General features: G+C 36.2%; 1 protein-coding gene across 1 annotated transcript; it reads right to left on the bottom strand.

Moving 5' to 3' along the window:
- Window positions 1-1023: 1023 nt before the first annotated feature.
- On the bottom strand, window positions 1024-17312 carry USP42 (ubiquitin specific peptidase 42). The gene is made up of 16 exons (XM_050906170.1): window positions 17084-17312; window positions 16093-16293; window positions 14752-14862; window positions 14494-14596; window positions 14259-14326; window positions 14026-14096; window positions 13405-13487; window positions 11101-11212; window positions 10564-10704; window positions 10256-10356; window positions 9651-9789; window positions 8226-8960; window positions 7751-7839; window positions 5603-7099; window positions 4820-5112; window positions 1024-2072 (listed from the first exon to the last, which is right to left on the bottom strand). Exons 1-16 carry the CDS (start codon window positions 17310-17312, stop codon window positions 2032-2034), a joined length of 4014 nt encoding a protein of 1337 aa, XP_050762127.1. The 3' UTR covers window positions 1024-2031.
- Window positions 17313-20077: the final 2765 nt, after the last annotated feature.

The following is a 20077-nucleotide window of genomic DNA, read 5'->3' as shown; positions in this document are numbered from 1 at the left end:
AAGGTTCAGTTTTACAGCATGTGTTATAACTGCTCTTGTAAGTAAAAGGCCTCTTTTACCTTTAGGCACACTAATTTAAATTATCCGGTTTACATTTTCAGAGAGAAAAACCTTCAACTGCAAAATAGATTGTTGCAGTAAAGTCTGCTACAACTATGAGCGTTATTCTGTTATGAGCTGGTTTCCCTTGAGAGCCACCCTAAATTAAGGAGGTATTTTGGCAGTTCCCTTCCAGGAGTTTCAATCAAATGTAAGGGGGGGGATTGGATCTCTGCTCCTCAAGCAGATTAATTAGACCTCCCCCAGTTAGAAATAGCTAACGCCGCTGCAGTTGCCCAGTCTGCTTCTCCATAGCTCTAAGCTGAAGCTGTCACAAACTGCCCTTCCTCCATTTACTGCTTGTTAGCTAGTTCAGGCAGTTGTTGCTTCTGGAGCTCTTAATCAAGATACAGCAGTCAACATTTAAACTCCTTTTATACATTTATGCTGGAGTTATTCATCAGACAAAAGACAAGACACCAAATCTTGGAGCCAGAGGACAAAAGAGGAAAAAAAAGCCAGATACAGGAAAGGTATGTGGTTTCTTTGTCATGTTACTTTATGTAACTTCACATAACTGTTGCCATAGGAACATTATGCAGGGTACACTTATGGTTTGGCTTTATGGTGTTCTCCATGTACCAAAATATTACTTTAAGTATTTAGTAAAACATTAACCTTGCTCCTTTTTTTTTTTTTTTTTTTTCTTTTTTTAGTGTCACACACAGTAAAAAGCTACTGCTGAGCTTCCAACCTGTTGCCTGGTTTTGGAAGCTTTTAACTTCAAAGGAGAAAGCCTTCTGCATTCTTGTCTAGGCAGCTGAAGTCCCAAGTTACTTATCTTCTCTGGGTCACACCGACAGCATCTTCTCACCTACCACTGAAAGGAAGATCTGATTTCTTGAGTATCAAACACACTCTGAAAGCTGTCAATTCACATGACATATTGCATGTTAAATAACTCAAGTAAAACTCAAGTAAAAATCCATTTTAACTTTGCTGTATTTATATACTATATAAATTTTACATGCTATATATTTACAGTGGGGCAAGTGCTTTTTATCTTTAAAAAAACAAAGATCAAACTTTAGACATCTCTGAACAACACAGCTTGTATAAACCAGACAGATTATTCAGATGAACTGTATTTAATACAGGTTCCCCACTCATCTCCTGATGCAGGACCAGTGAATAATAAGTGCATCACAGTTTGATAGCATTTAATAATAAAAATAAAAATCACAGTATGAATTTGTCTGTAACTAGACACTTTAGAGAGACAAAACAGACAACTGAGACTTAAGACAAGTGACAGTATATTAAGAAAATGTAATAAAAACATATGGAAGAGTATACAAATAGTCTTGAGAGATACATTCAGAACTGCATATTCGTTGTTTCACAATGTTGAAAACCAGAAGATTTTCTTCAGATCTTGAATATAACTCAAATGTGAAGTAAATTAGTTTCTAGTGTCAGACATCACAGAAAAAAGATGAAGCTCTTGCAAAACTCTAGTTATTTGAGAGCTTGTGAAATTTTAAATAAGTCTTTAAATTAAATATACAGACTGTCAGTTGCAATTTTTATAATTCCTGGTCGCTCTTGCACCAGATGTCTAACTTGGAGTAACATTACATGAATAACATAAAGTCAACCTGAGTCTGTAATTAAGCAGCATTTGAGATGGTCTATTCCAGGGCATTATCTCACATCAGTGAGATATTTATGTGGTAATTTACAATGTTCAGCAGTTGTAAAAAGTTTCCACCCTTTTGGATTAGAAGTATATTTTAAAAAAGAAAGTCTCAAGTTAAAAACTAAAAAAAAGTTCTTTCATGGTAAAATTCTGTACAGAAATGTTAAGCACCACTTATGACTGGATTTTGTCTTCATGGTAATTGTTTTGATAATAAATTTTAAGTTTTGATGATGGTCAATATTGGTAATGTCGGGTTTGATGGGAAGAAGTTGTTGGGTTTGATGGTAGGTTTAGTTTGAGCATTGAAGGCTTCCATCAGTAAGCTCCGCATCTGAAAGACAAAAGGAAGCCATGTCACTCCCTGTCGTGACAGTCAACATAAAACTATGTCTCAGTGGTTTGATTTCTGAAAGAGAAGTCTCAAACCTGCACACAGCTCCATCTGCTCTGTGACTGCAGGATCCAGCTGACTCGAGAAGGTGGCTTCCTCACACTTAAACTGACTGCGTTTCAGTTCAATGCTAAGATTGGTGAACTGTACAGAGTATTAGGACAAAGCTACCTGCTTTAATAGCAAATGGTAGACCTTAGGGAAATTAAATTTAGTTGAAGTCTTCTTGCCTAGACAGCATCCCCGTTTTACTAACAATCTTGTGGTCAAGCTGACCAAATCTTACCCACAAAAACAGAAGCCTTCAGAAACTTGCTGGAGAGAACATGTAGGAATGTAGGAAATGAACTGCTTTAAAGCTGCTCCTTCTCCCATCCTCTCTGTATTTTTCTTAAATCACAAGTTATCACTAGCCCTTTTCATCCTTATTACTTTATTCAAAGTAACGTGAGTCCTGGTGAAAAGGCACAACCTAACAATTCCTTCTCAGTTGTTGCTAGTCTGTCCCTAGCTTGTCTGAGAGGTTCAATACTCTCTAAAAACACACTGCCAAAGTGGCCTTTTTTGAGATTAGAGGAGTCCATCATTCAGAAAATCCTTCTTGAGACCCTTTTTTTTAAAAAAGATTGACCTTCCACAAGATGAAACTAATTAACATCCATGGACTTGATGAAATACTAGAATTCTCAAGACTTAAAAAAATTGCTTTGCACAGCCGACACGTCCCACTTGTGTTGCAAGCAGTATATCAAAGGGGGGTACTGTCATCATATTTATCAATGAACATCTCTTTCACCTACATAGCCCAGTAATCTTAATACCTCTGACTTGTGTAATGAGATGGAAGACATTTACTTTCTTACTATACTTCTGACTGGTTTAGAAAAAAACGAGTTTGCCATCTGCTGGGCAGAGAATTCACTAAAGCCAACCGAGTATTAGAGCAGATGCATTTTGTTCTGTTTGGTGCCTGATTTATCAGCTAGAACAGAGACACCTTTAGTGCAATAAAGATTACTTTGACATTAGTATCATGAAAGTAGTCTATTTTTACAACAATAGTATTTGAAAGACCTCAATTCAGTCCTTCTTAAATTTTCCTTGTTAAAGAGATAAATACCATATTAAATTTTACAAGAAGAATGTGTGAACAATCAGCTTTCCCTCCATACTGTATTTTCGGAATAAAACTTTTGGTTGTCTATGTCCTAAGATACAATCGTCATTTTTCCACAAATGCCCTTCCTCTTTGCCTTAATCAAACTTCTCGGTGCCAGAATCTACTGACTGTGGCAATTTACCTCAATGTGGAAACCACAAGAAATTTTTGAAAATTAAAATCTCTTCCAAGATTAAACTTCTCCAAATTGTGAAATGCATTCAGCTGTAATGCAAGAAGATGAATTGTTTTGTTTTCTATGCCAGAATGACATTTTCAATACTGGGCTATTAATGAACAGGATTGTCACTGACTATTAACCCAATTCCTAAATTGTGGGTAGGTCTAAAACGTAGAAAATTTAAAAATAAAACTTGCTTTTGGATAGCGAGCTGTCTTCTTCAGGGATTACTTCAGTTATCTATAAGAGTAAAATAGATGGTTGGGGGCGTGGTTTGTTTATTAAAATACCTGAGTAACTGGGACTGGCTTTATGTCAGATAACGGGCATTTAAGAAGGTTTTTATTTTTATAATAAACACTTTTGTTCAGAAAAATTTCATGGGAAATGTCAAATTTGATTTTAGATGTTGAATTTGTTGCAGCGTGCAATCTTCCTTCGTTGCATAATTCTAGAGCTTATTAATTTAAACCGTATTATCTACTGAGAGCCCAACTCGGGACTCTGACAAACAACAGCAGAGTTCAGTGTAAATTCAGTCAGGCACTCAAGTTTGTATTTAGTGTTTTTTTATAAGAAGCACCAAACTGACTTTTTTTAATATTAAAAATTGAGAAAGAGCTGTTTCATCAGCCCACTTCTCTGTAGTTTTAAGCCTATACTAACAGAAAAAACCCACAAGTAAATAAAACAATAGCAGCAATTTAACATGTTAAATTGCAAAGTGTCCTCTGGAAGGTTAACAACTGTGCTTAGGAGAAGGCAGATCTACATCTGAAACAACAATATTTCAGTATTATCACCAACTTATGTTACTCTGAATAAGCAGTCAGAACTGCTTCTATGTTATGAAATAGCTGAACATAGTATTTTATTTAAATCAATTACTCTGGCAGTCTTTTTTAGGAAGATGGTGTTTCACTACAATATTACTAGCCTGGAAGTCTCATGTCATCATCTTCCATCTTGACTACTGAACCTCCTGTCTACCTACTAGATTCTTTTTCAAGATATAGCTGCCCAAGGTTTTTTTTCCTGGTTAGTTGGACTGAATTTAATAAGGCATCTTGCATCTCTCCCACTTGTTCGCCACTTGACCATCAGATCAAATTAAAATTACTTGCCCTTCAACCCCTTCGCAGTTTTATTTCAGACTTTCTTTCCTAGCAGTCATTTAAAAATGGAAAAACAAATAGCCTATCAACTTTTTCTCTTATATTAATGTAGACTGCTCGGAAGCCATGATATAAAGTGGAGATTTCATCACACAAGCATTTAAAGATTGTTTTAAGTAATAGTGTCTATGGGAATAAAAAGGAGTCCTGCAAACATCCGGTGGCCCCTTACCTTTAACATACTCATTGGACGCGATGGAGCTGTATTTCTTGCTTTCACCTGCACCAGAAGGCTTCCCTTCCTTGTAGGGTTGTTTACTGCCCTGGTTTCTGTATTGCTCACATAAATAGTCACCTGGAGGACAGGATTCTTCCTTCTTCTCCCGTGTTTTCTTCTGGAAATGAGGATCTAAATATTCCAAGAAGCCTTTCAGTTTCCTGATGTGTTTCTTCTTTTTCTTCTTTTTCTTACGTTTGCGATTGTCATTGTCAAAGCGGAGCACAGAGAAATCCAAATCATAAAGTCTGAAGGAAACATGCAAGTTAAAAATAGGAAAACAGATGTGGCACTTGATGCTTATATGAAACGTTATTTATTTTACCACAGGTGATGACTTGCAGCGTGTCAGCTATTTTGTGGTAATTTCTGCACATCTAACTTACTTTAGATGCAGCAAACTTAAGCCCTCAGATTGAAGGACAATAGGTCCTGGTTTGTACACAAATCATTAACGGGGGCTAGTTGTGGAGTATGTGGAATTTAAAAAAAAAAAAATTGTTGTAACCTAATCAAGAGTGGTGTGCAGATGTGATTCTAACTACGTGGTCCAGATCTAGTGTTCTAACACAATTCAGCAATATCTTTCCTGTCTTCACTTGACCAACCTAATGACATGATCCCCAGCCAGATTATGCTATATAAATAACTTAGAAACAATGAAAAAAAGGCAGACATGAGAAACACCCAGAAAAGAATTAGGAAAAAATTGCTGATTATGCTGGAATCCTTGCTTACTTGTAATCCTTCTCTCGATGTTTATCTTTGGACTTCTTTTTCTTCTTGACCTTCTTATATTTTTTCATTCTTTGGTCACCTATCTTTCGGCATTTCTTTTCTATTTCGCTTCCGCTTCCTTCTGTGTGGGTATATTTTCTTTTGCCATTTCTTAGTTTTTCTTTTTCATTTTCCCGGGAAGAGTCCTCAAAATTTGAATGAGCTGACACAGGTGGAAGTGCATGCCTTTCACGTGAATATTTTTCAGATTGCTGCTGAGGTACTGAACAATGATGTAAGCTTGCTCTGTGGCTGCTAAAGTGATGTACATCTTCCTCTCTAGAGAGTGCGTTGTGAGGCCATCTGCTTTTGCAGTGATAATCCTTATGTGACCTGTTGTTGTAAGCTTGACTCGATTTGTCAAAGTCTTTATCACAATAAGAGGACTTTCTCTCTCTACCATCTCTTGTTCCGTGAGAGGAATAATAATCATTGTAGTATCTGCATTTTTCCCATCTCCGTGGTTCATCTTGATAGTATCTTTCTCTGCTCCAAGTTCTCTCTCCTTTGGAATGATAATACCTATTCCTGTCTTGTTCTGTTCTTTCTCTGCTTCGGGATCTATAACGAGAATATTTTCCTGAGCTTTTGCCATTATTTGGACTGTTTCTTTCATTATGGGAAGATCTGTGCTTGCTTTCATTGCAATACTCCTGCTTATGACGATTTTGCTTATTTGTTTCCACACTACGAGAGCACCTCCTCTTGTGGGAATGATCATCTGTTTTGCTTCTGGTTTGCTTCTCCTTCTCTTCAGTGTCCGAGTGTTCTCTCTTCTTTCGGTAGTGCTCTTTGTCAGTTTTTTGAGAGTCATATATTTTTTTCTTATATTTTTTCCTATGTTTATCTTCTTCACATTTTTTATTACTCAGTCCCTCATTTTCTCTAGAAAATTGACTCTCCAAAACTTTATCCAGCTTTGTAATAGACGAGTCATTAACAGGTGGTACCTCTACATAGTTATTAGAAATGTCCTTTGTATCTTGGCATTTGTCTGTAATATCTAGAGATGCAAGTTTTTTAGAACTACATTCAATGTCAGACTTTATAGAGGAAGTTTGCCCTAATTTCTCTTCGCTCTCAGGAGACCCTTTAATGTACAAAGGATTTTCTTTTGAAATGAGTTCAGGTTCTTTTGATCTTCTTGGTTTGTCTTTGTCTCTACTGTCTTCAGACTCACACTGCCCAAGGAATTCATCTTCAGTGTCCAAGGATTTTTTCCTGACCTTGTGCTGACCATTGATATTGGGATGTGCATTATCAGCTTTTGTTATAATACTTTCAGCAACTTCTTCTTTGGTAGAAATGGTTTCAGAATCTGATTGAATAAAAAGATTCTCAACCTCACAGCTAAAGTTGGAAGGAACCTTCCTGGATTCTTCATAGGCAAACAGTGCTTCCATCACTACGGTTTCCATAAAAGCATCATTCTCAGAAGACTTCTGAGGTCCAGGGACACTGCACAAAATAAAAACACATTTTTCACTTGAAAAAGTCCATCTAAAAGAGGAATGTTAGGAGTAAAATCCCCTTAAGTAAAAAAATCAGTGGCTACTGGAAAACTCTGAAAGACATCCCTTTAGAAACCTATTCTTACACCTTCCTCAGGTCCCCAAGAAGGTGTTTTTCTTCTCTTGATTGTGCAAGTATTGCATTAAAAAAACCCACATCCAACACGTCTGCCTCCCTCCACTTGCTGCTCTGAATCACATCAATAGCCAAAACAACTATATTTGCTCTCCCCGCAACCAGAAAAAGGAAAACACATGGATTTCCCTCTCTCTCCCAAATGGGAGAGCAGATGGTGGGAATTTACATTCACACATCCTAGGATGGGAGAAAAAGGGAAAGAGGAATAGAAAAAGTATTCCAGACAATGGAAAAAAATGGAAAAACATTCTACGAAGAAACAAAAGTTTTCCAAGAAGTATCTGTCTGTATTTAATATCAGAATAATATATGCTTAGTGCTGATGTTTGCAACACTAGATGTATAGTGTGGAATTCTCTCTACTGATCTAAATCTTTCTATTAAATAGTATTAGTAAACAGGTAAAACAATGATAAACTTGTATGAAATCTTGTTTTAATCAGAGCGTACTCATTTTACCTTATTTCCTCTGACAAGCTGTTCAATTGGCTGTATGTGAGAGATTCTAAGATTATTTCTTGAGGAACCGGCGACAAAGCTATAGGCATCTACAATTAAAACGTAGAAGTTAACAGACAGAAAAAACACTATCTTTAGTAGAAAACTACTGTTTGCAAAATTTCTACATTAGATGTTAAACAAGATCACTTTGAGCTATATGCACTGTCCCCATTTTACACATCACCCCAGTCACCCCCCCAATATATATATGAAACTTATGAAGTATTATCTCAGCTGAACTTCTCTTAAGTTGACATGTTCTCATATATCAGCTCAGCTCTGCACATTCTAATGGGATAATAGCACAAAGTGTTACGATGAAATTTGTGCTGTGTGTTTTGTTGGTATTTCACATGAATTAGGAACATTATAATGCTCCTGAATACTGAATACACCATAGCTGAGAAATTCTAGACGGAAAAACATAACTCACTGTTTCAAGCAATCCATTTGTTTTAGAAAAGAAAATCTCAGAAGGTTTAACAGGTTGGACTTGGCAAGTGGAATCATCAAGTTTCAGTCCATTTTCTTTAGATTCATTATCTAAACTAATAGCACCATTTAGTGAATCATTTTTTGGCAGCTCATGCTGGGATCTTTCTTCTTCAGCATTCTGACAGGAAGAATGGGAATTCTGCAATGTACGGACCACCTTTCCAATCAAAATTCCATTAGAAGATATTATGTTGCAATTCCTTTTAAACAAGCCCTTCGGCTCCTCAGATTTTCCTGAAGATTCTGCACCGTAAGGGATTGCGTTATCAGAACTCAGTTTAGGATTTCCATTCACTGCTGGCTCAACAAAAATTTCATCAGGAACTTCCTGTTTGGAAACGTTAGTAGCAACTGACATTGTAGATGCATTTGAGGTAGACTCTGCTGCAGAAGAATTTGTAATTGTGGATGAAGGAACAGGCTTGCTTAGATCCTCATCCTCCGCAGCACTGCTAAGACAGTCAGGTTGTGACACAGTCTGACGTGCAGGCAATTTGTTATGAATACTGATAGTGATCTTCTGGTTTTTTGATGGATCCGTAATTGAAGGCCTGGTAATTGCCCAGTTTTGAACACAAGCTGTTGGCGGAGCTGAAGACGGCCTTTTTAGGGTGACACCAACGGTGTTCGGATCCTCTTTTAGGGGTCCATTTCCATTTAAACGACTTGAATTCTGTATTTAAAAAGAAGAGGTTGCAAGATGGATATGTGCAAACACACAGCATTTAAAGTTTTAAAACATGGAATTCTCCTACTAAATATTTCTACAAATTGCCTCAACACCTGAGAAAAAAACCCACCCCCCTTCAAATATAAAGGTAAGTCCAACAAGTGTGTTTAATTCCTGCTTTTGGTTTACTGCATATTGGTATCAAATGAGCATCATTTCTGAAACCCACCCAAACAACTTAGCATTGACTAAAGCTATTCCCAAATATATTTATTTTCCCCCTTAAACATTCCCTGAAAACACTGGAATAATTGTTCTCATACTCAGGAACAAGACAATTTGTTTTCATTGTCTCAGCTAAAGTGACACTGTTAGGGAGGAAAAAAAAATCTTCACTTTTTTTTTTTTTTAATTATTTAAGCATTAATAGACTGCTTAAATTGTCTCAAGAGCGTAGCTCTCAGTGCTTTAGAAAACTGAGTTGGAAGCATAAAGTAATGAAGTAGCATGGCTGCACAATTTAGGATTAGCCACTGTTTGAATAATTCTGGCTGTAGCATGAGGGCTGTGAAGAAAGCTGTAGTGTGGGAGGGAAAATAAAACTCAGATGCTAAAAAACAACAACAAAAAACCCCACACCAAAACCAAAAACCACTATCAATTTAGTGCCATTATCTGCCCCCCTCAAATTACCTTAATCATATGAGGAGGAAGCCGTGGTCCCATAAATCCAGCCTGCTTACTATTAGCCCCCCGCTGACCAAGGAATGAACGGGGATAAGACGGTGCTGGTAAGTAAAAAGCACGTTCTCCGAGTGTCAAATCATAGCGCCTTGGGAAAAGAGCAGTGATCTTAGTTTAGAGTTTTTCTTTCAGCCTATTCTTGGATTAAATCCCATCCTATAATTTTAAGGGAACAGTTTATACGACACAGAAGACATATACGGGAGACTTAACCAAGACTACAAACTGAAAATTAGACTTGTAGGAAGACTTCTACAATGACTATCCTTTTCAGAGCAATAACTCATCCTTATACCATCTACGGCCTTAATTCCTCCTCTTTTCTAAATTAGCCAGCTACAGAGAGCAGATATATAGCAATATACACAAGTGCAGCAGTTTAAGGCCAAGCAATGAAAGATAATAAATGACATGGGGAATTTCAGGTTAGACAGAACTGAATTATACAAATAGTAATCTTTTCCTAGGACAGAAAGAAAAACACTTGAAAAGAAGAAAAATGCCAATAACAGAAAAGTAAATACATTCTGAACACATTTAGTATTTGTTATTACCTGATATAAAAAAGTACATAAGCTTGCTGATTAAGAACTGTTTTGATATCAGAAAGGTCTACTGAGGCATCATTCATTCGATACCAAAGTCCATTACCGGCCTGCAAATAAAGACAACGATATCTTTAGATGAATTGCATGTTTTCCAAATGACATCACAGATAGAACACTACAGAACAAAACATACCAAACTAATCAAACAAAACATATAATGCAACCTTTTCCCCTAAAAAGAGTGGCTACCAGTAACATTTTAATTTCTTTGTCAGCACAGATTTTACCCTGTTAGAAATCAAGCTGATATCTACCTTTATGAAGCAGAGATAGTGTCCTGCGTTACAGTTGAAACCACTATGTACAAGAACCGCATATAAAGCATAGATGAGTGGTTCTCCAATTGATTGGGACATATATGCTCGAAGATCCAAATATTCAGGATATTTTACATCCTAAACACAGACCAAGAAGATTCAAAAATTACCCTGAAATACTTCATGGAATAGCCTGAGAAAAACACTTCTAAAAACACAGACTAGGATTATATGAATATATTTTTTGATTCATTTAAAAGTACCTATTGTCATAAACAACATTTAATAATTTAAGTTGCAGAGAACTGTTTTCTACAGAATTAGCTCTTTAAAAGTAAAGTATATTCTTACGGTCACATAGGAACTTTATCATTATTGAAAAAGAAAGAAGAAGCCATAGTTCTTTTATCGACTTTTCTTAGTTATTAGTCTATAGTTATTGCCTACAAGCATTAACAACTTTTAAATGAGTATTCATCTTTGGGAAATCTCCCATTCCAAGAAGATAAAGTTGCATTACAGCTGTAAATATACCTTGTTGATCTTTCCACCTGTAAAATTTGCAAATCTTTTCAGTGATATTGTGAGAACATTGGAAGAACGATGTATCGTATACCTCTTTGATGCAGGAACCATCTTTTTACACCTTAAAAACAAGCACAGACAAATGTTTAACAGCATATTCTTCCCCCCCCCCCAAACTCAAACAAGTTTTCATCTCTCACACATGCTTATGCTATTTGAATGATATTTACTTGCATAATATGTTTTTTCTTTTCATAAATCCATACACTGCATTTCAGGTTTGTTAATAGAGAGAAGATAGCAGGATATAAGAGGACAGCTCTACAGAACAAAGAATAAAGGATTTAGAACATTATCTTTTGATAGCCAAACAAATGTCTGAACATGTATCTTTGTTATGCCAAAAAGGTAAGGCTTCCCAACAACTCAGCACGAAGCAGGACCAGGAATCTCTCGCTAGAGCACATCACCAGAATGCAAGGCAAGGTACATTTCTTGTTATGCCAAAGTGGCTATTTTGAACATGTCCCAGATACATTCTTTCAACTTTCTCCAGGAATGGCAATATTAAACCTGGGACAAGAGAATCTCAGTCCTCAGGACTAGAAACTGCAAATAATTTCCAAAATGGATCATATATCAATGTAAAAAATTCACTGGAAGGAAATAGTCATTCTGCAGGAGGGAGACACTGGAGAGTAATAAGTCTTCATCTACTGAGGTTGCCTGGAAAGACACTGAAATCATCTGCAGTCCTTCGAAACAAAATTGTTAATTGTAAGTTTGTTGCATTGAGCACTCAAAGGTAGGACCTACAGAGTAAGCCATGAAATTCAACCACTAGCACAGAAAGAGACTGAAACATGTCAGTTTACATCCTCAAGAAAAATACTGTTGATAGTTAACAAACAGAAAGAATTAAATAGCCTCTTTTCAAATTCTGATGTCAAAATACAAGGCAGAGAATTCCAAACTGATGGAGAATGCCTACAAACAAAAAAAAGGGACCCACCTAGAATAAGAAGGGGGGTGGGGTGGGGGGAGGGGGAAGTGTTTTATAAAATTCTATGAAACTTGTAATTAGATACAAAGTTTTGAGGCAGCAATCTTTATTAGAAAAATTCATGGTAGAAAAGGAAAACATCAATCAGGAAAAACTTAAAAGTAATAGAACAGTTTATCAGCAATGGAGAAGATACCGGACATATGCTAAACTTTTTAAACTCACAAAAAGACTGAAACTTCTGGTTTTATGTGTGACCAAACTGATTCAGATGTGAGGTGCTTGTTACAGTTATCTTACTCTTCCTCAGCCATAACCTGTAAATTATGAGAATTCTTCGTACATTACATGTTGCTTGCTAGGATCCACAGACTAAAATGAACCTGGGATTAAATTGTTGTAATAGCCTGTTGGATGCTCTTTATTCAACATCTGCATTCAAATATACTAATTAACTTATAGTTTTCCAACAACTAAAAGCAGGTATTGCATTCTTCATTTAGAAGGATCAGACAGAAATATTGCAGAACCGAGCCTGGCGGTCTTTGCTTTTCTGAGTTTATGTTTGAATAAACAACTTGTTTTGCCAAATATCTTACACAAATGTTCAATGCTCTTTCATACGTAGAAACATTTTACATATTGATCAGCATGTAGAACATCTTAACTCCATATGCTTTCACTAAGCATAGGTTAGCTTTAGGGTGGCTCTTTTCGGACAACAGTAGTCCACAGGTTTTACAACTGAAGAACTGTGCAAGACATTGTTCAATGAGCCAGCAGAGGTTGCTAATGTTAATTATCACTGACTCTGTTCACATTCACTGAGACCCAATCTCACTTTGTTGCACAGTGAACACTAGGATCTTCAGGAAGCTGATGTTGCCTCCCACCCCAAATCTTTGTCCATAGCTCCATGCTTCAGCTCACCACTACTTATCGGACATGCCTTTTAACTTCTGGCCATATGAATATTTCACTGTGCAACTTCACACTTACGAAGGCTGACAAGCCCCAGTGTAGACAATACTAGGAATAAAAGTCTAATGTGAACTAATAGCCACAATTCTTATATTTCCAAATATTCAAACAGAAACACAAAAATTACTCCCTTAGAAACAAATGTACTATTTTCCAAGCTTTGAATGATTTCAGTGTATTAGTTGTATAAACAAAACCAAATGAAAGAACAACAGAGCTGTGTCTCATTATCTTATTTCTAAATGAAGACAAAAGATAACTTATGCTTTAAGTCATGCGATACATTAAACGCATATCTTGTATTAAGATGTAATTAGTAATAATCTTACTTGCTACACTTATAGCTATTTTCACCGTCCAGTTGTTCCGGTTTCACAAATTGTTCTAGAGCTCTGGTGACAGACGTAACTGCCTGGATGAGTAAAAAAGTAGAGCACTAAGTCACTGGAAATGCAAAATTTCAAACACTTACTAGTAGATTACGAGAGAACCTTGCTAGTTCATACTTAAGTGACCTACTGTGAATCAGCAAACACTGAGAAGGAGGAGGCAGAAACAGAGTACGCTGAGCATTTACCTCACTTGAAAATGATTCTACTTTGAAATAGATTTTGCAATGCCACAGATAGCGTCTGTGGTATGCTCTGGCATCAATAAGGACAACAATCAAACTCATCAGTCTAACAATAGATGTATATTGAAGTAGAATAATTGAGAAGTATGACAGTAGCATTGTTTGTGTAGATATAATTATTATTTTTCCAGCTTAAATCCAATGCAAAGATGGAGACCATTTACATGGCTTCCACACAAGAATGAAGTCCAATATACTCCCATCCACCACCGAGCTCTTTTGTTTTAACATTATATGTTTTTAAGTAAAATGACTTTATTTTAGAAAGCTCTACAAGTCTTTACACATCTCGACCCATATTCACAAAACATCTTACCTTTATATCCAAAGTAATATCGAGGAATGGCTCGTACGTATCCGAAACTGCTTTGCAGTTCAAGCACTTTACTGGAATCAAAATACAAATGCTTAACAATATGTGAAGGAGACTAACTTCGCAAATTTACATTATTAATACATATTACTTTAGTCAAACTACAAACTCCTTTACTACAGAGAGACAAAAAGACACAGACCAGTTCAAAGGACAGTAAGGTTTTTAAAAAGTACCTCGGGATCTTAGATATCCTCCAAATATTTGATAAATAAGTGTGGTGGCTTGAGAAGATCTGTCCAATCTGGAAATAAATTATAATCAGATCTCAGAAGATTTAAGGCACAGAGTTAACTCTTCAAATAGCTTTTCTTTTTATGAAAACCAAGGACATAGATTTTCATTTATGATAGTAAATAAAGGAGTAAGAGGGGCTAGAGAACATTTAAAAGTTAATTTGTTTATGCTTACTTGGTGCTTCCATTCAAGCAAGCTTTCTGCAAAGCATCAACAGTGAAGCATAAGAATTCATGTGCATCCTCTTGACTGCCAAAATGGAAATGTTTTCCTATTCCTAATAAATAAGAAGATTATTATATTTATCTCATATAAAACGAAAGAAAATTCATATTTCTAAAATCTCTCTTCTTTAAAGTATCAAAATCATTTATACGCATCAAATAATTCTTTGAAAAATATAAAAAAATAAAAGCATCTGAAATTACTTACTTTTAAGGCCATTGATAACAGATGTAGGTTTGATGGCATTATTAGAGCAACACAGGACCTGGTTAATGTGAGTTTCCATCGTGCACATCATACAGAAGCCTTCTTCATGACCTGAAGAGTGAAAGAAGAAAGCATCCCAGTCTAGTCAAATATACATTGCTACAAAAAAAACCCTAAAAAAATAATAATCTTTAAGTTATAGATACAATGTCCACTCTCCTTGCTACATTCTCTTCTCCTAAGGTGTCAATATCCCAACAGTTTTGTGATATTTTATTATGCAGAACTGTATAGAATAAAAATGTTGATTAAGTCTGTATTAAAGTGCATTTTCTGATGAGAAATCCAAGTAATTGTTGCAATGTCTTTTTTTTTTTGCAGGCTGACAGGAATGTGAACTCCACAGACTGCAGAATATATGAGGAAACAATATTGACATTGATGATACAGCACTAAGAGAGAATGTGTGTTATTTTCAGCACACTACTGTTAGGTGAGCTACATGACACAGAGCTAAGAATCCTCTGGGAGAAAGGAAAGATTAAAGTAATGTGTGTATTAGTATTTCTGCCCTCCTTTTTTCAACAGGATTCTTAACTGAAATAACTTTTATATATGGTAAGAAAACACAGTTAAATTTCTAGGAATAAATACTAAGGTACCAGACTAGGAAGTATACAGGTGCCTTTGTAAAAATACACATCTATAGATAGGAAAAGAGGCTCCTAGGCTTAAATAAATTAAAGTATAAAAATGAAATTCAAAGAACACAAATTCAAGCATTTAAAAAATACAAACTTTTATTTAGAATAAAATCAGTCTAAATTTTAATACAGTCCCACACAAATTTCTATATGAGTTCATAAGAGATTAGTTCATAGTGCTTTCTAGGGTGGTTTGGTTTTTTTTAATGGGTCAACAGTGAACATAAAATTTATCACAGTATTAGTGCATTACAGTATCTAGGCTGCAAAGACTAAGAATCTACGACGCCAACATCCTAAATTTTATCACCTTTCTACAAGCAGGAAACCCAAATGCCAAATGTTCATCAAATGCCTTTACAACGCACTTCATTATTCACATGAAGCAAGAAATGATCTTTTTTTTAAGTTTTACCACGGTGCATTAAATGAACAAATGCACTTTATATGCTATTCTGAGCCTCCTGTTAATATAATCATAGAATCATTTAGGTCGGAAAAGACCTTTAAGATCATGTTCAAAGCCAGCTTCTACAGATAAAATGGGACAACTAAGAGTTTTCTTCACAGAATCACTATTGTTCTTTCACCTTCAGAGCTGTCCAACAGATTTATAATAATGTTAGAAAGTACTCACATGACTGGGTGTGTTCAAGAGAAAGCATGTAATTGGCGAGAGGAGGCGTGTAGGTCAAACATTGTAGAGTAGAATTAAGGAAACACGTGTTGCCGAGATTCTGCAGTCCAACTCCAACACTTTGTGTTTGTTGCCAATCCATACAAATTTTCTCAGGTGGAAAAAGAATTCTTTGTGGCGGGGCAATTCCATCATTAACAACTGCAAGAAAATTATGTTTTAAAAGAGATGTATTGTTTTTGTTTTAAAAAGAATATTTTAAAAGTAGCATTCTGCAGAGGCACCCAGAAGAACCAGCCGTACTCCAAAAGACAAAAACATAAGACACACAGCTTTAACACTACCACTCAAATTTGCTGGTCAACACACTGTTTTGGACAATAGTTTATTAATCTGTTTTAGTTCTTCTAATGCAAGACAAACTACCACTCTGATTTTAGTAACTTTTGCCAGGTTTCTTTCCATCTATAGTCTTTAATCTGATTATTAATTGAATTATTGTTTTTTTCCTTATTGTAACTTAAACCACAAACTTACACTTGTAATTATATGGTAATAAATATAAGAACTAAGACAGAAGAATGAGCAAGTAACTAGCACAGAAGGTAATCCTATAGATACCAGATCTCTTCCTGAGCAGCGTTATCATTCAAAGATTTGTGAATAATGGAAGCCATGAACAGCGATGGTAAAATGCACTTTTCTCTGCATACCAGAAAAGACCTGGGTAAATCTGTGTATTATAAAAAGCTCCCCATAACCGATCGTAAATAGATCAAAACTAAGTTACAAATAGATTGTAAACAGATACAACCAAGTTTTGTAACACCAGTCCCTTCAGTTGCCTTAGGGGATTCACAAAATTGAAGTCTACTGCGGAAGTCTTTATTCGTCGTAGTCCCACTTTATAGCAGTGCAACAAAAAAGAACTGCATTTTCTACTTCTGTTTTGTTTTTAAGAAAAAGGGGGGAGGACAAAAGACACACTTACCTAGATCTCTTTGGGCAAAAGGCTTAGATTTTTGAGATGATCTACAATAAATAGCACCTCCAGGTCCTTTGTCCACAGAGACTTTGTTTGGATCTTCTGAAGGTGGTACCCGGCCCAAATTTGCAGTGCGTGACGTCATTTTTTTAGTACGGGGTTTCTTAGATTTGTCAGACCGCCTTGATGACGATTTTTTAGATTTTGAAGATTTTGGCTTGTTAACTATGGTCATTGTTCATATCTGTAACAGAGGTAAAAGTTCTGGTTGACATAAGAACATCAAGAAGCATTCCACAAAGAAAAGAATAGGAGAAATCCTGAATAGCTGATAAGAATGATTTAAAAAAAACAAAGAAAACCCAACCCAAAACTAAGTACGCAAAGCAGAATTTTCCATCAAAACTGTATCAATATTACTTTTAACTTCTGCAGAGCTGGTGACTGATGACATTTCTTACACTTTCATGGGATTTTAATCCATTACAGTTATGAAGAGCTTTTTTTTTTTTTTTTAAAGGAGTTGTAAGCAGTAGCACATTCAAGTGCTGGCCTGTTGAGATCCAGGAGGAGCTGTTTGGCCCATCTTTTCACTCCTGGGAACCACACACCTCTGAGACACAGAGGATGGGATATAGCTCTGAGAAATCTTGGGAAAGGAGAGCAAGAAAACCCTTGTAAATATATTTCCGCCTGGGTTTATTCTGCCCCTCCAAGAAATATTTGTTTGGATACAATTTTGGCAGCAGTACTTGTGGTATTTCACACCTATCACATTTACAACTCCTACTATCAACCGAAAAGTTGAACCAAAAAGCATCTTTTTCAGTTCTACTTATGCAAAGTTGTACATTTTTCCCTGGCAAAACAACAGAGGAATGTAAGCTTTAAAAAGGAAATACTGAACGTAAAAGAAAGCAAAGTAAACCCTCAGCCCTCAAGGACAAAGGCAATAACTGATATTAAGTCCTTTTTAAAATGTTGATTAGGTTTCAAGATGATACCTTTTTTAGGTTTCAAGATGATACCTCTTTAAATATCTGTAATTGTGTGTGCATAGTAAGCCGCTGAATAATTACATGATCAATTATCAATTTCTATATGTAAATTTTTGCTACTATCTTACTATAGCACATAGGGCCTTTTTAAGTTTAGGGAGACTATAAACTTAACTGAGGGTTTAAAGCATAAGCTGCTTTGTTATACTGAAATAACCAAGAGAACAAAGCATAAAGCAGTTTCAGATTTATGGCATAACTTGATTGCTATTGATAAAACTTAGGGTAGATTAAACAAAGTACAGTATATTAGAGAACTTCTAGTCCCACAAAGACAAATTATGTGCAAAGCCTTTAATTAGATCTTTTTCCCTTTAAATTTTCAATTTAAAATCCACTCTATACACATTTTCCATTTCTGAGAAGACAATACACAAAAGTGGAAAAATCCCTCTCATTTTACTGAGAAATGAAGACATCCTTGTCCATTTGGAAGACTAAGATGACATTTCGTGGGCTCAGTGATTTTCAGATAAGATCCAGTCTTCAAATTGCAGATACCAGTAGCATCTCCTTTTTCCGATTGAAAGGGAAAGTGTTTCAACAACATATTTAGAACACATTTGAGGGACAAAAAACAGAATCAAGACTGCAGTGAAAGGCAAACAGAATAATACTATTACAAAAAAGCTTGAGCGTTATATTGACCAACAAGGTAAGCCTTATGTATTTTTAAATTTATTTTTGACAACTGATACATTACCAGATATCAAGCACTATACAACAGCAAATATCAATGCTAGTAAGAATAAATCAGATCCACCACTTTTTCAAAATATGTCAATATAATTCTTAAGTTGGACATAACATCTCTTTGATAAAGACGTACAAAAACTATAAACACTGGTATTTGTTCCTCTCCTATTGTTCAACATACATACAGATTCTGTTCGTATACCACTGCTGAACATAAATTTACATTGTCATGTGTATTGAGTGTTATTTCCCTGTGCGGATGTTGTAATAGACTTTCCCCAGTATGATACTGAGAAGTAAAACAGATAAAACAGTTACTTTCCTCCTGTTTGGAGTTTTGCATCAGTGTTGTTTAGATTTTCTTCAGTAGCCTCATCACAAAACACATCAGTTATGACTTGGATCTAAATATTTATATTTGGTCTCCACTTTGCATGCAATAAATCACAGCTCAGGAAGATTTTATACAAGATCCCATTCACAAAACTGCGTTTAACCAGGGAGTAGTGATTATGCATTTATCTCATTACAAAACAAACATTTGCAGCAGGGATTGTAAAAAGAAAAAACCAACACACGCACAAAAACACCTAGGTAGAAATAAGGAGCGATGGAAGACTACTATAGCATAGATGTGAAGACCAGGCACGTTTATATTTCTAAATTACAAACTACACTTCAACACTGCAACGCTGCTGTAAGCAAAAAAAAAAAAAAAAAAAAAAGGAAGAAACACCCCAAACACACACACGCCACGCTAGTTTTACTTTCATTAAAAAATAATCCAGCCACCAAGCCAGGAAACGCGAAATTAATTATCACTTTACCCTTAATTGGAAGCCAATTATGTACGTGAAGTACCGAATAACTTTAAATATTCTTTGCCCCGGCGACTCGGAGGCCAGCAGAGTTTCTCGGCGCAGGCGTTTCTTGTGGCGGCACCCAGTTTGGAGACCGCGGGCGCCCGGGAGCCGAAGCAGCGAGGGCGGCCCCGGTGCCCACCTCGGCTTCTCATCCCGGGCCGCAACTCGTTCAGCCGGGCTCCGAACCACCCCGGCGTCGCTTAACGTGCCACAGCATTCCTGTTTACAATTAAACCGTTCGCCCCCGACGCCCTTTTACTACCCGTGCCAGGCTTGAGGCACCAACTCGGTCACCCCCTGCGCTGCCTTTCTGAAGGGTTTTGGTTCCTGAAAACGTTTTGACACCGAAAGATAAAAGGCTGCTTTCACGGACAGGCACAGCA

The sequence above is a fragment of the Gymnogyps californianus genome, chromosome 15, assembly GCF_018139145.2.
Source record: "Gymnogyps californianus isolate 813 chromosome 15, ASM1813914v2, whole genome shotgun sequence".
Lineage (NCBI taxonomy): Eukaryota > Metazoa > Chordata > Aves > Accipitriformes > Cathartidae > Gymnogyps > Gymnogyps californianus.
The sequence above is the reverse complement of the archived record's forward strand: the minus strand, read 5'-3'. Positions and strand labels throughout refer to the sequence as shown.